General features: G+C 43.1%; 1 protein-coding gene across 1 annotated transcript; it reads right to left on the reverse strand.

Moving 5' to 3' along the window:
• Window positions 1–680: 680 nt before the first annotated feature.
• LOC142769049 (adult-specific rigid cuticular protein 15.7-like) lies at window positions 681–3,910 on the reverse strand. Its single transcript, XM_075871874.1, has 4 exons — window positions 3,857–3,910; window positions 3,212–3,310; window positions 1,797–2,111; window positions 681–932 (listed from the first exon to the last, which is right to left on the reverse strand). Exons 1-3 carry the CDS (start codon window positions 3,866–3,868, stop codon window positions 1,800–1,802), a joined length of 423 nt encoding a protein of 140 aa, XP_075727989.1. The 5' UTR covers window positions 3,869–3,910; the 3' UTR covers window positions 681–932; window positions 1,797–1,799.
• Window positions 3,911–16,092: the final 12,182 nt, after the last annotated feature.

Below are 16,092 nucleotides of genomic sequence, written 5' to 3' on the forward strand. Positions count from 1 at the left end.
TCTTAGACGCTATATTCGTTTAGATATTGACAAACTTATCACGCCACATTGCTCAATACCTCCACGCCATTTCACAGACTGCTGACATTAGGCAGAAAAGGAGTAATGTGGCACTTAAACACGAGTAAGGGAAATTATGGTGGTGATATTTGTTTTGTTTTGTAATAATGCATGCACATGTACTACGCGTTTTTAAATATTTAGCTGATGTTCGAGAAGTTCCAGAAGTTCGACTCGAGTATAACATGCATTTATTTGTCTAATATTAGGCTCAAAAAAGCTTCGTTACCTTGTACATGCCTCAAACGATAATTTTTCTTTGCCATCAGGTGCCTCAACGATGATGTCGTGCGACGTCGTAATTGAAACTTTGACAATGCTTTGATCGTCCTCTATGGTAGAATAACAGTGGCAGTTTCGCTATTCTCAGCTTACGTACAGTGTTACGATTCCATTGAACCTAGCAATTCCATTTATTATTACCTAAAAAAAGATCTCGAAGTTTTGTAAGTTTACTCGTACCAGATAGGGACAGTACAAGAGATAACTCAAGAAACTAATCAGCGACTTAAATACGCAGAGGGAGAACGGGCAAATGCAATACCTAATAATACGACAGCGAATAGCTTTTGATCCCATCACATCAGGGAACCGAGAAAGACCAAACGTTCAACCACGAGTACAGGAATATCGTAACATTTATTTACACTACGCTTTCAGGCTTCTTCTATGCGGTGGCACCACTCACCGCAATTTTGATATTTGACAAGAAACAGATATCACGAGCCTATGTGGAAAACGTGCACAGTCACTGAATGGTTATCGTCTTGACATCAGGGAATGCACTCGACGTCTTCTGATATTCCTAAAGGTAGCAAAGTTTACGTCGTTCTGCCGAAGAGAGGAAGAATTCTAAAGCCACAGGAGCAAGGCTGTAAGGCAAGCAAAAGAAGAACAAAATACTTAATAGAAACCTCCGCTCACCGCTGACCACCAGCTTTATTTTTTAACTTGAAATGTACATAATGTACCAGGTCAGGTAGTTCACATGATCGCGGAAATGCTAGTCAAAGTAAACTGTGAAGGCTATGTTACATAATTTAAAGACTAGTTTCGACTAGCACCGGTTGATAATTTCATGGTCGATGAAAAAATTGTGGGAGATGGGTCAGTGACACTTCTTTTTATTGGTAGGTGACTCTGAACTGCTTGGTTAAAAATATTCACTACCTCTCACAATGCAGCCTCAGCCACTGTCATCTAAGCTCTCCCAATGCAACTACATATCGGGTATTCCGGTTAAGCAGTCTTTGCGATAAAATAAGATTAGGCTACGTTATGCTCGTCGCCACACTACAAAGCGAACAACTGAGGAACAGGGCATAAAGTACGTTACATCTACGTCGATGAGCTCTGTGCAAAGCCAGGAAAAATTCAGCAACATAACAGTACGGGAAATAAAACATTAACTCAATACTACTACACTCACATCAACCGCAAGCCCACGTGTGCCATGGAAGTCAAAGAAAAAAGAACATGTATGTGTAACTACCACTGTTAAAATACATTTAGACGCAAAGGTATTTTTTTCTACTTACTGTTTTTTTATGTCTAACATTCATTATCACATTGTTTCTGTGGCTTGTATCGATTTCATCTGCTTACACTTTGCCCCATTTCATTGCCGCTAGCTGTTAACAGGGTGTCGAAAATTATATAGAGACAAATATGTACTTACAGAAAGAAAATCTCAATAATAGAGAAAGACGTAGTGTCTCTAGAGAAAGGGCGACTACCTTCTAGCCGTAATATCCGTGGCCTTCGTATCCGCCGTATCCACCATGTCCATAGGCAGGCACTGTCTTGCCGTGGGCCGAGTGATAAGGGGCGGCGGCTGGCAGGCTGCTCTTGGTTCCGGGCTCGTTGGTCTTCACCATGGCGCGGAAGCCCCACTTGTCGGCCACGTAGTGCACCTGCCTGTGGCGGCCGTCGATGTCGCCCAGGTAGTACGAGCCGTGCACGGGACCGTACGCCGCACCAGTCTCGTGGCGGCCGTTCACAGCGCCGTAGCCATTGACTATGTCGTAGCCGAAGCTGTAGTGGCCATGATCCTGCAATGGAAATAAAGAATCAGAGAAACGTGGCACATGTTAGGCTGATATATTATTACCAGCTGTCGGCGGCAGTCATGCAGCTTTAGGACTTGTTACTGAAAGAAGAGCAGCGACGCTTCAAAGTTCTCTTTCCTGTATGCTCATTGCTACTGTTCGATGCTGCCAATAAGGTACCTGGATGCATGCCCTCCGATGACATAGTAGACACCACCTTATCAAGTCAAGTATGTGCAACGGTGGTCAATGATCTGAATACAACAAAAACTTCCTACTGAACAAGTATTCTGTGGAACTTGCGTTCCCCGAACACCACTGCCAGTGCATCGCTTTCTTTGCACCTCTTTCAAACAATAAAGCCTTATTCATGGCTATGCCAAGATGTTGAGCAATGTATTGAGGATACAGCACGGAGAAGTGCACATGTCCGAAAATCCTGGCTGATGAATAATGAGTAAGGTAGGGCACTTGAAAAGAGACGTATACATAAATAGTGTCTGAACAGGGAGTTGCTATCTCGGCCAGCCGTTTTACGTTCAGGGTTGCGACTATAAAAAGCCACTGGAACGTTAATGAGCTGGACAAAAACAGATAATCTGCCCTATTTGTTCAGGTGCCACTTTGTCTGCTCGTTTTCATCATAAACCAAAGAACACATAGGGGACGTCACACTCTGCCCCCCCCCCACTAATTACAAGTAGGGACTGTAAAGCCCTAAAAAGTTTGATTCATCAACATCGTCCATCATAAACCAACTTACACAGAGGACGCAACAGAAAAGACAGCCGTATTAGTCACTAAAGTTGAATTTCCCTCAAGTTACACTTCCTGGAGAACCGTAGTATTGACCATAAAATCCGATGATAAAGTAAACTAAAACTGTCTTCGAAAATTTTGCAGATGGGCAACGTTTGGCAACGTGATGATACCATGACTGCAAACTGAAGGCGAAAGTGAAAAATACATATTTAGTCAAGTGACATCGTAAAATACGGCAATTGTTTTTTCGGAACTTTTCCTTTGAACGCTGCCTTAGCGTATTGATAACCCTGCAAAATGCAGAGAAAGTAACTTGCGCGAGCTGCACCGGCAATACCCACGTTCTGTTTCCTGTACGTCTTGCTGGAACCACCGTGGTGCCCGTATCCTCCATAACCTCCGGCGAGTACCGTGGTCGAGGCAACCAGCAGCAGTGTAACCTGCATATTGGCATGAAAGTGGCAAGCAGGTAACTACGCCGGGTTGCTTCGATGTTTCCTCGAAAGATGGGGAGGTCGCTATAATGGCTCACCATTTAGTAGTGATGCGTTCATAGTTATATGATAGGCTCTAAGTATGTAGAGCAGGTAATAGAGAGGCAATATTTGCGCAGTCCTTGTTGTTGTTACTGTTGCCATGTTGCGCTACTACGCTGAAGACTGCTGATTCTATCCATTTTTATATTGAAGTATGGTTAAGAAGGCCCTACTTCGATATGGGAATGGGTGAGTGGAGCGAAATACATATACACACGTACACTTCAAATTTTATGCACGTTGAAGAAACACAGCGCGCCAACATAAATGAGCAGTCTCTCACAACGGCGTGCCTCGTAACTACGCCGGGAATTTCATCTCTGTCTAACAGGTGCTATGAATAGGGCGTTGGTCAGCCATTTCGGAAGCGAAGCCATGCTATTCGTAACGGCTTCGGAGGCCGTCTGCGCCGCGGTCATTGCGGCTTCAGCCCTTCGGCAACCAACTCACCTGAGCGATCATGTCGGCAGATAGGAGTACACGGTTGGCAGTGAGTCTTGCGGGCGGTGGCGGTTCCCTTATATAGGGCCGTTTTAGAAGTGAGAAACGCATTCTTGTTGTCTCCTTTGTTGTTTGACGGGCTCTGCTCAGGGGCGCACAAAATGCTTTCACCTGCTATTACGCGCGCTCAAAGAACCGGCGTGTGTCTGTTTTCGAAAAGAAAACCATAAAAAATGGACCAGTTTTTTTTTCTCCGAATCAGGGCGGGGCATACGTTTCCGGCGAATGCTTTACTCCATCGGCTGTTTGTCAGTTTTCAGCTCAAGACCTAGCAGACACAAATCACAGTCTTGGTTCGTGAAATCTTGAGCTTACCTTGTATGCATGGTGACCGCACGACCACCTTGCGCCCCGCTCACGCTCCAACGTCCTAGCTAATGCGTAGTTCACCACTCAAATCAAGCTGTAAGTCGCTAGTTTTACTGCCAAATGGATCTCGTTAGTAATTGCGCGTCTACTGGTGCTTTGTGTGATAATTATTTATGCTTTCAACTCACTGCCACATTCGTGTAACTGTGAGAATTGTTATTTCCAGTGAAGAGACAAGCACATTAGCATCTCAATGGCTAGCAGATCGAAACGTGCAGCGCGCTACTCACGCACAAATTACGCACGAAAACAGCACACACTGCACGAAAGCTTACTAGAACCGTTTACAGCTCGACGCTTGACGCGTTGTTTTAACAACAACAAAAAAAGGACGCACGAAACGTAACCACAGGTACAGATACGAGTGCAAATCAACAAGTTCCCCTTTGTTACTTCGCTGTTTTTAAAAAGCTCACTCTTTTCGCAAACAACGCCTGCCCAGCTAGAGAAGTGATCTTTGTGCACCCGGCAACTAAACGCAATCGTCCTAGTGAGAGGCCAAGACACACGACTTTCCCCACGAAAAGATAAGCGACCGCACAAGCATCCGATTCCCCCCCCCCCCCCCATTCACAAGTATATATATATATATATATATATATATATATATATATATATATATATATATATATATATATATTGATATATATATACACGCGTATACATATACAGTGCATGACGGCAAAACCTGCCGTGATGCTTAAATTTGACTCAAATAGATTTGGTAGTTGAATCAGCCGCTAGCCATTACTCTGTCTTCCCCGTCAAAATACTTTCAGTCATTAGGAGGTTACGCAAAACTGCGGAAGATAAAGATATAACCCTTCATAATTACGTTACATTAGGGATTTCGTATTTAACCTATGTTAGCTCTTACATATTATAATTTAAAAATTCAGTCTTTATGAAACCGCTGACTTTTTGCCGATCGCCCTGAGTGAGTAGGCGCCAAAGTCCTGCAAAAAAGGAAATAGCGTTTTTAGTTCAACCTTTGGACAAACGCATACAGTATAAAGAATACGGTGACAATTTTGTGGCTCAAAATTACGCTAGGAACTTATCACCAAGCCAGGCGTAGGTTCGACCATGAGAAGCACTTGTCTCCATCTCAACGCTTCCATAGCAGTAAATGAACGAAAGCAGACGCAGAACCTTTCTTGCAATCTATGGGACGCCCAAGCAAAGGATTTTATTGTAGCTTTGCCTAGAATTCTGTTGTCTGGTGGCGTCAACATGGCATCTTTCTTCTTAGTCCGAGTGTTCGTCAGCGTCTGAAATGGCCCAACAGAATCGGCACGGAAGAGTGACTTTCGCAATAAAGTTTCGTGAAGAGTAAAATTCTCTTCATGTTTGGAATATTTCATAGTGTCTTTAAATCTTGTATGTGAGAAGGCTTTTGAATGCATATCCCTACTCAACCAAAACCTGTCCATACCCACCAACAGCTGGCTCTCCTAAGCACCTGACTGTATATACTAGCAAAACAAATGTTTTCTACCACCACTAACATGCGGTCCTGAGTCACGTAAACAAGCCAAATATCGGCATAGACGTTGTATACACCTTGTTGTGGGTATATTTGAACAGAAGCTTTGAACCAGATTATATGCAATCAATAAGCGCCCTTTCATAGCAGCATTCACTGTTTTGCCATGCACTCAAACCAATCTGCTCATTCGGCGATTGCCGATGATTACAAGCGTCATCATCCACTGATGTTCTGTCTTATTTGGATTTAAATGGTGTGTTCCTTATCACTTCACACTTGATCAGTACTCCTTGTAATAAGTGGCTAACAAGTGTGATTTCCGAAAGCATTACGCACTGATATAGTTATGTTTATGTTCAGCCAGCAAAACAAAGAAAAAGCTCTAGTAATTTCTTTAGAAGGTTGAACAGTCTAATGGGCAATAAATATAAACTGTTAAACTGTCCTAGCCTTTTTAATGCCCGAACCGATCATTCCGATTCATTGCTTAGTCGGCAAAACTCCCAACTATTGCGAATCATCAGTTCACGACTTACCAGTTGATGACTTATTTGTCATCACGAATTCAAATGTAATCAATGATACCTATAGTGCTACTCCCAAGGTTGACCTTAAGAACCCATGGTAGGCCAACTTAGCTCTTCAATCAGAGACACCAGCGAGGCCTCTACAGTAGTTTTGAGAAATATTTGACGGTACTGTGGTCAAATTGGTGACTTCACAATGTATTTCACAAACTAGAGAAATAGAACACAAATGTTAGTGAATGCGTGAATATGAACAACTTAGCGGACACTTCTCACGAGAAGCCACTGTTGTGGCCCTCTTTCTGTACGATATTACAGCTACGCGTAACAAAGCGCTTAGGCAAGAAAAAGCCGGAGCTCTAACAAGAGCTACTGGAAAGAAGCCTTCTCTAGGAAGGCGTGCTAATATCCGAATCTTTTAGCTTTTATCCAAAGCTTTGTAAGCGTCCATGACAGCGCTTACCCGTCATCGTGGTCTTGAAAACGCACTCATGGTTTATCAACCCTAAATTAACTGAGCGGAATAGTAACAGTTGATAAAAGAGAAGTTGCATTAGCAAGAATTAGGAAAACGTCAAAAAATCTGCAGACGTAAAAAATAGTTATCACGCACCTTTTTTTAGCATAAAAAAGTGCTAATTATTTTGTGCATGATGCTCACAACATATATTTTTTATTTTACTATGCTTCAGAAAACTAAGCAGAAACACGCCATCATGTGAAAGCAATCGCCGGAAAGAAGCGTGAATTTGAACGCAACAGTAAAGCAAATATAACGACAAATATAACGCAGAGAGACGAAAAGGGCAGTTGGTGTTGTCTGAATCACTAGAAACTGATACAGTCTAAGAAACAAACTTAGCATATCGCTGTTCATCAAATACAGGCTTACTGTATAAACTGAAACCCCCGACAAGCACTGTCTGTATCCAAAAGCAAGCTACTACACAGAGCGGTGCCTTTCTCCGCTTCCCAATTTCTCTGTGTTTTGTCAAGAAAATCATTATAATCACACTAGAAAACTGGAACGAACTGTGCAAGAGTAGCTGAGAAGGTCTCACAAAATGGCACAGTGATGAGCACATAATAGGCGCCGCTCGTTTTTGAGCGTTAGCAAGGACCGGAACCTTGTCTCCTTTTCGTTTGCTTCGACATGCGGCTTTTCTGTGCAACACGAAGAATGAAACAATTGCGAGAACCTGGCGCAATCACTGTCGACGGTGACAACTGCGTCTGCCACCCTCGTGGCACTGTTTCCTCTAATACGCTTTGAAAACTGTCCAGCATCGGCGTTTTGTCAATAGAGATGAACACTGCTTGCCAAGAAGCCGTGAAAATTTGTATAAGGAATATAAGAAAAAAAATGTTACATTATAATATAGAAATACATATCGTCTAAAAAGAAAAAAAACAAACAAACCTGGAAATGGTAATGTTTTATCGCCTATAGCAACTCTACACTTTTTCCACAAAATAATACAGGTGTTCAGAAGACTCGTTTCCCTACACCATATTTATATAGCGTTTTTATTGTGCAGCTCTAAAAAAACTTGTTTCTGCGACGTTCTGCGTCACCATTCCCGTCATCATCTCTGGCGTAATTTAAACACATTAAAAAATGAAATCAGAACAAATACTCAAGATTTAGTAGGATTTCACCAGGAGCACGTTGGTAAACACTTTATTTTTTGTTTTTCAAACGAATCTTCGTATTGCCATTGTTCGCAGGTGCTTTGTAAAAATTTATTAATATTGTTACGGGGAATAAGGTATACACAATGAATATACTGGCGAGAAAATGCGTACAACGCTGCTGCAGTCCGATCACGTTCCCCACAGCACTTCGTCGTCGTCATCCTCAGGCATCTACTTAGCCCGTGACATTATATTTTAATTTTTAGCCCAATAATACCTAGCTTTAATATATTGGCTTTGTATAGAACGTGCATCTCTTTTCCTCTGCATCAATTGGGTGGACTCTCCTTGAAAACAATGTATAACCTGATCGGGATCAAGAGAAAAAAAAAGCTATCAGATTTGCTTCTTAAGCTTCCGTCAGTAGGGGCTTGGTTAATGCGTCAATCACCGCAGTGCTAAATCGATAGATATCCTTGTCTTGACTGTACTTTTCCGGTATTCTGCTGGCTCATACCTTTGCGATCCACAAAGTTTATCAACAAAAAATGAAATGGTTGCTGCACAAGTTGAGTAAAGAGCAAAAAAAAAGGGGGGGGGGTATCGATGCAGTGTCGTACTAAAGGAGAGTTTTCAGTTTCTCAATTTTAAGAAAAAAAGAAAGGAAAGAAGAAAAAAAATAAAGCGAATGACGTGATGCGAAGCATGACATCAGAGAAAGTGAGCGGTTTTATCTGCTAGTGCGTTGGCACTGATGGATAATTTCCTGCTTACATCGGGGATGGTATAAACCAGCAGCTAAAATGCTCGTTTCCTTATTCTCTTTTATGTGAAGCTGTCAGATAAAGATCGTACTGTATGGGGAAACGCAGCTGCAGATACGCGAGAGGAAGGAAACGCGAGAAACCATATTAGTAAAGAAAGCAGCAACCACAATACGGTGAAAAATACTAACAAAATTGTAAAGTGGGTTGGAAGAATGAGAGTTAAGCAAGATTGACACTTGGGGAAATTGAAGGCGTTTTAATAGTGGTCTTTTTAGGGCAAAGACGTACGGAGTGCCAGTATCTCAGTGACTTGTCAAATTGATTTGTCGTCATACCACCTCTTCCACAATTCAATATTACACTGTCTTTTCTTTTGCAAAGGAATAAATAACGTTTGCGCTTTGCCTTATGAACCGCTTTTATCGAATGTAAATCCAATAAGAATTACCTTGGTATATACTTTAAAAAGTGGACCATAGAAATTGCGGCCACTGATGATTTGTACGTGGGAAGCCCAGTGCTGGCGAGTGTACGGATGGCCGTCCCACGATGGCCCGCTGGTCACATTTGTGTAAATGTGGGCGTTTTATTATATAATATTTATGGTATTTCCGTGACAGACTCGTTGGTGAATAGCTATTTCTGATATGCCAATCTAGTATTTTTTGAAGTCGCTGGTCATTTGCAGGTTGTCATATTTTATTGTTTACATGATAGAAACTTACGGACGTTGGATAGACATAAAACACTTGTAAACAGGCTTCTCCTTCAGCCTTCGTTTGGGCAAACACAGTTGTCGTCTTCAAGGCTGCAGCTGCTTTTGTTAGCGCGCGTGTGTGCGCCGTCTACCTGTTCCCCAGACCTAAACAAAACATTACGATAGAGCAACTACAAAAGTAGGGGTGAAGCAGAAGAAGGGGGCCAGCAGGCCAACTTGGGTGATTGAAAATAGAATGGTCTCTGAGAAACCAGAATTGAGAAAGGCGGTTGGCAGACGTATTACTCAATAATGGTTGTCAGAATAAGGTAATCCTTGACAATAAAATTTTCACGGCGATAAACGGGCTTTGAATAAATATCCCTAACTATAACCCTCAATATGCCCATTGCGCATTTCTCATTCGCTGTAGTTCTTGTCAAGAGCGTGATGCTGGTAAATTATTTGAAGTAATGTTTCCTTTACGTCGCCAGGGTGGTTCCCGTAGTGACTGTCCTCACTGCAGAAGCTTCCTTACGCCCCGTGTTGTTGACTAGTGCAATCTATTTGTGGTTGGCTAACTACTGGTGTTCTGTAGAGTGGCGGCTATAATTTTCAGCTTTAAATACATACAGTTTGGTCTGGTAAGGTAATTTCACTAAATTGATGATGCAGGGTAGCTCAATTATTTTAACCAAAGTTGTTACAATGAAATATGAATGCGCATTGAGCACTTAAGTCTTCTTTGCAAGCAATAAAGATGTTGATGCAGCGAGAAGCAGAAGTTTTTACCGGTAAATATTCAAGAGCACTAATTCTAACTCTTCTATAAAACATTTGGCACATTACACGTATACCATTGAAATAGATGTTTTGCGAAAGATGCGGATGGAATGGCAATACATTTTATTTTTTATTGAGCGAGACGACATGAAGTGGCACTAAATACATGTACTATTCTACGCACACAAATACGTTAAACAGCCGCGTATATTTTATAATCGTAGTTGTTTTCATTTGCATAACCATGCCACCAGCAACATGAATATTACCAACACCAGGAGTGGTAAGCTGAAATGAAGAGCTCGTGTTACCACTGGTGCACGCGAGGATGGCAGCCCTCTACACTCCTACACATATCAACTTTAGCGGATGGCGCCCAACCAAAATTTACGTTAACTGGGTGGGGTGGCCATGGTATAGAAAAACGTATGTATAGTTTATAAAATCGAATAGCCAGTACTGCAACTACAAACGACGTTACCCGAACATTAGGGTATACTTGAAAAGTATAGTTGAGGCCTGGCATGGGTCTGTGGTACTATACTTCATTGCCACGAAGAATGCAAGGGTTAGATTCCGGCTTGGACAGTTACATTATTCTTTGCAGTCGTCCGATGAACGCTTCCTAGGGCAGAATTTTTCTAACGCCCAAGCATTAAAGTTACCCATGTGTGTTGTCGGCGTTCTTGGGTAAATATAAACTGCCCATTACTAGCGGGTCAGACTCGCCCCCGATTATGTACCACCGTTCTAAAAAGGATAGTCTTTCTTGGGGACCTTCGACGAAAAAAAAATTGGTCTGTCTGTCTGTCTGTCTGTCTGTCTGTCTGTCTGTCTGTCCTTCTGTATGTCTGTACGTTTGTCTGTTTGTCCACCTTAATGATACCCCAAACGGCATTCAACGGCCAACCCGATTTGCAGCGCCCACCAATATTGCTCAAAGTTTAGCGCCATAGGTGAGCGATTGTCAATTAAAAAACAATTATAGCGCATATCTGAGGCATTATAACAACACTTCGAAGTTTTCTATGTCTGCGTTTATACTAGAAGAGGCACACACAAGTAACTCTAAGGAATGTAGCGTTTATCGCGCTGCGCTGATAGTGCCACACGATGCTCAAAAAGGTGTTTCCAACGCTTTGCTACTACGTCATGGTGGTGGCACCTGGCCCTCGCTTTGCGTTCTACACCTTATCACCTCCGAGACTGGCACGCATCTTTCTCCGCGAACTGCACGCCTTCGTTTTTGAAGATAACTGCCAGATGGCGCTTGTGTCTAACGTGCCTCGATGCGCTCGTTCGTCTCCGCTACACGCTCGAGGCACTCCAACGCAGCGCCTCCAGAATACCATTCACCGATTTTCTTGCGCAGAATATAAAATAAACGTTTTGTTCATTATCGTCTTTCGACTACATTTGAGGTGTAACATGCAGATTGGAACCAAGTTTTTTTTTTTCGGGGGAACTGTTTGATGACGTACGCGGCAAGATTGTGAAATTATTCATATCATGATCAGCGAGTCACATTCGACAAACAAGCTTACCCTCCCGTGATACTTTGGTGCACCCCAAATTAAGGGTGATCATGAGAGCACCCAGACGTAGGAGGCCAGATAGATAGATAGATGAATAGATAGCTAGATATATGGATAGATAGATAGATAGATAGATAGATAGATAGATAGATAGATAGATAGATAGATAGATAGATAGATAGATAGATAGATAGATAGATACGCAGGTAGATGCCAAAAGTGCTTGCAGTACACTAAGGAATGCTTGTCATTTAAAAGCTGGCTTTCACCACGCCCTGTGATCGTGAATGTCGAGTGAATGTGCATCAAAAACCAACATACTGATGTGGGGCGAGTGCTATGTTTTATTACTCTAGGGTAATGGTCGTTATAACGGCTGTGCAGATCTTGTCGCAGACCATCACTGGTTCTGCGACCATCAGCAAGACGAATCAGTTTCTTTCGAACAGCACTGTATTCATGCTTTGCTTCGGTTGTCTTCATTTTTTGTGGTGTACCCATGACCGTGTTAAAATGAGCGGAATGAGTTGGTAGAGCTCCACCGTGGTAGTCCAGTGGCTAAGGTACTCGGCTGCTGACCCGCAGGTTGTGGGATCAAATCGCGGCTGCGGTGGCTGCATTTTCGATAAAAGCGGGATTGTTGTAGACCCGTGTGTTAACATTTGTGTTGTATATTAGTCTGTTTGGTTTCGGTTCCACGATCACTGCCGCAGGTGGCGCCAGTGTTGTTTACGTATATAAGCATGCGCAAGTTGGAATAAAGCGGCTTTTTTTCCGATGGGCACTCTAGTCGCTCATTAACCGGCGGCACACGCCGCCACTACATTGGCGACGAGGGTGGGACTCGAATTCACGCGGGCACAGCCCAATTTGGATGCGCGTTAAAAAACCCCAGGTGGTCGAAATTTCCAGAGCCCTCTACTACGGCGTCTGTCATAATCATATGGTCGGTTTGGTACGTTGAACCCCATATATCAATGAATGAGTTGGTAGACGAGTATTGTTTATATATATGAAAGTGGGAAACCCCTTTGTAGAAAAGGATGAGCCGTTTGACATCACTCGAAGCTCTTTTGTGTCGTGCAAGGTAGCTGGAACCCAATTTTAACCTCCCACTCCTTGCCTTTTTTTTTTTTTGGCGAACTATCTCCTTCCATTGGAACCACCAAACCAGACCCTCTAGCCCGTTCTTTTCACCTACTCAAACCCTTACTTTCGCAATTGCCCTCTCCTCCTCAATTGCTTGGGTCGAAAGAAAGGGTACGAATATGTGCCTTCGTGTTAATAATCGCAAAGAAAACAGCGAGAAAAATGTGTATACACCCAGGACAAGTGGATTATAAAACCTGTTTTGTGAAAATAACACTCGGATATTTTCATCTGCATAAGGGTGTGGAAGGTACTTGAAAAACATCGGGGCACAGAGTGAAACATCTGGAATGGCTAAACAATCCCATATTGCAGCAAGATGGCAAGTTGGGTCAATTGGATTACGTTCATAATTGCAAATTTTGTGGAAGCGCAGTAAAAAAAAACAGACGGAGAAAAGAGGCTGGTAAGGACGGCGCTTGCTCTCATAACTGAAGGTTTATTAGTTAGAAAAGGTATTGAAAGCGGATACACGGTCTTTCGCGCATGTGCATCAGAACAGGGTGCAACAGAAACCACTCTGGTCAGGATTACAAAGGATGTACATACTATGTGTAATTTATTATATTTACTAGTACTAGGTGTCGAGATACGCATAATTTTATCATGCAGCACAATCATAGCTTCGCTAACGCATTCATGTTCCCTCTTTCGGAGGCGGTAAGATTCCGCTATCTCGCGTGTTACTTATCCTTGCGTCGAAATATTATTTCTGTTTATTTAAACAGTTTTTACAGTCATCTGCAAGATGACTGTTTTCTGATGCCTTAAGAGATGCGTGATGTTCTCTAAGGCAGTCGTTCATGCGTCTTCCCGACAGGTCTCTGAAGACGGCTCCACACACAAAAAATGTGTCATATATACTACTTCCTTTTCGCAATTCACGAACATGTTTCTGTGTTTTACGGAGCAAGCTTTGAAACCTATGGACTTATTAATCGCATATTGGCCTAGAGCAGTGATGTCTCTTTGTTTGATACGGATGATTGTGAGACTGTAACAAATGCGAATAGACCCACTTCTCGTAGATAACACTCTATTTTTAACACTAACACCAAATATCTAGGGAACTCGTCAAAGCCTTTTTCAATAAACAGCACAAAGATGACTATGTCAGCCACCCTTTGATCTCCATATAAAACAAGCAGACATTACTACTATTGGCGAATGAGAGATTGTTCAGCTATTTCACGAGTCTCACATTGGGCACCGACGTTGTTCCAGAAGGGATTTGTGCAGTTGTCTGGGATAAAAAGACTGTCGTTTTGGGCTAATGTATCTAGGTATATAAAGCGCCGGCCATGCTTGTATGTCTTGTTTGACATGAATGCATTCCAACTAGGCTAAATGACTGTGAAGCTTACATACACGTGCGCTAAGGACAGCAGTTGCATTGGGCCGCTGCCAACCGACCGTTTACGAATTATCTTCCAAACCGATACGGACGATTGTGAGACTGTGACAAATGCGAATAGACCCACTTCTCGTAGATAACACTCTATTTTTAACACTAACACCAAATATCTGGGGAACTCGTCGAAGCCTTTTTCAATAAACAGCACAAAGTTGACTATATCAGCCACCCTTTGATCTCCATATAAAACAAGCAGACATTACTACTATTGGCGAATGAGAGATTGTTCTGCTATTTCACGAGTCTCACATTTGGCACCGACGTTGTTCCAGAAGGGATTTGTGCAGTTGTCTGTGGATAAAAAGACTGTCGTTTTGGGCTAATGTATCTAGGTATATAAAGCCCCGGCCATGCTTGTATGTCTTGTTTGACATGAATGCATTCCAACTAGGCTAAATGACTGTGAAGCTTACATACACGTGCGCTAAGGACAGCAGTTGCATTGGGCCGCTGCCAACCGACCGTTTACGAATTATCTTCCATACAAGGTTTCATTTTGCCTTCTCTCTCTCCTCTCTTAATTATTGAATGTATAGTAAGCGACATTTTGCGCTGGTTAATACGTTCTTTAAGTTCAAATCCCGACATGGAAGAAAGAAAAGTTTACGAGGAAGGAGTGCGCAAGGCAGAAGAAGAAAAGAAAGAAAAGAAGTGCAAAATAAATAGAAAATAAATAATTAATAATATATGAAATAGATAAATTGATAATAAAACAAAGGAAGAAACTAACGAGGAAACAGAAAATAAATAAATAAAAAGAGAAAGAAAAAGAGCAAGCAGAAAAAATCACACCATATCCACGGAGTGAATGATGTTGAGTGGGGTCCCGCTCGTCCATCCGTCCGTCTGTCTCGCTGTCTGTCTGTCCATTCGTCCGTCCGTCCATTCGTCCGTCCGTCCATTCGTCCATCAATCCAGCCATTCACCCATCCATTTATCGGTCTGTCTATCCGTCCGTCCCACCGTCTGTCTGTATGCCTCCGTGTCCCTCCGTTTGTCCGTCCCTCCGTTTGTCCGCGCGTTCATCTGTGCATCTATCCGTCCACCCATGCATCAGTTTGTCCTTTCAACCATCCGTCTGCCCGTCCACTCATGCGTTCATCCGTGAGTCCATCCGCACTTACGTTCATCCGTGCCTCCCTCCGTCTGTCTGTCTTTATGTTTGTCGGCCTGATACTGCTGGGTACGCCTGAAGCAGGAGAAGGTTAGACTTAGAAAAGCTTCGTCCCTAAAATCCCAGCATGTTCACGGAGTGAACGATCAGTGGGGCGAAGCGTCCGTTCGTGCGTGCGTTCATCTGTCCCTTAAATCATGCGTGAGGCCAGGCGCCCATGCGTGCACCCGTGCAACCCTCCTGTGTCCGTCAGTCTGTCTTGCTATCTGTCTGTCTGTCTTTCGGTCTGTCTATCGATGAGCACGAACCATCGAGGCCCTCAACTCCGATTCGTCCATGCCCCCACCAACGAATCGACGAGGACGAGCCGTCACGGCTCTCTGCGCCCACCACTCTGCTTCGTCCAGGCTCCACCAACGATCCGCCACGTATGACGATGATCCAGGAGACTGAGAGAGGCACTCCTTCCTCGCACACCCAGGCACAACCCGCGTAGCAGCCAATCGGAGAGTAGCAGTACAGTAGCATCTAAAATATTCCCACTCATCTGCAGTTTGCATGTACTTCTATGAGACAGCGCCGTCTATTATAGGGTTCGGGACATACTGACTTCTTTTTTGCTCACCTCCTCTTTTCTCAGTTACGCCTGACGCAGGACAAGGTTAGGCCAAGAAGAGCTTCGCCCATAAAAGAAGTATGCGTACCA

This window comes from Rhipicephalus microplus, chromosome 1 (genome assembly GCF_043290135.1).
Source record: "Rhipicephalus microplus isolate Deutch F79 chromosome 1, USDA_Rmic, whole genome shotgun sequence".
Lineage (NCBI taxonomy): Eukaryota > Metazoa > Arthropoda > Arachnida > Ixodida > Ixodidae > Rhipicephalus > Rhipicephalus microplus.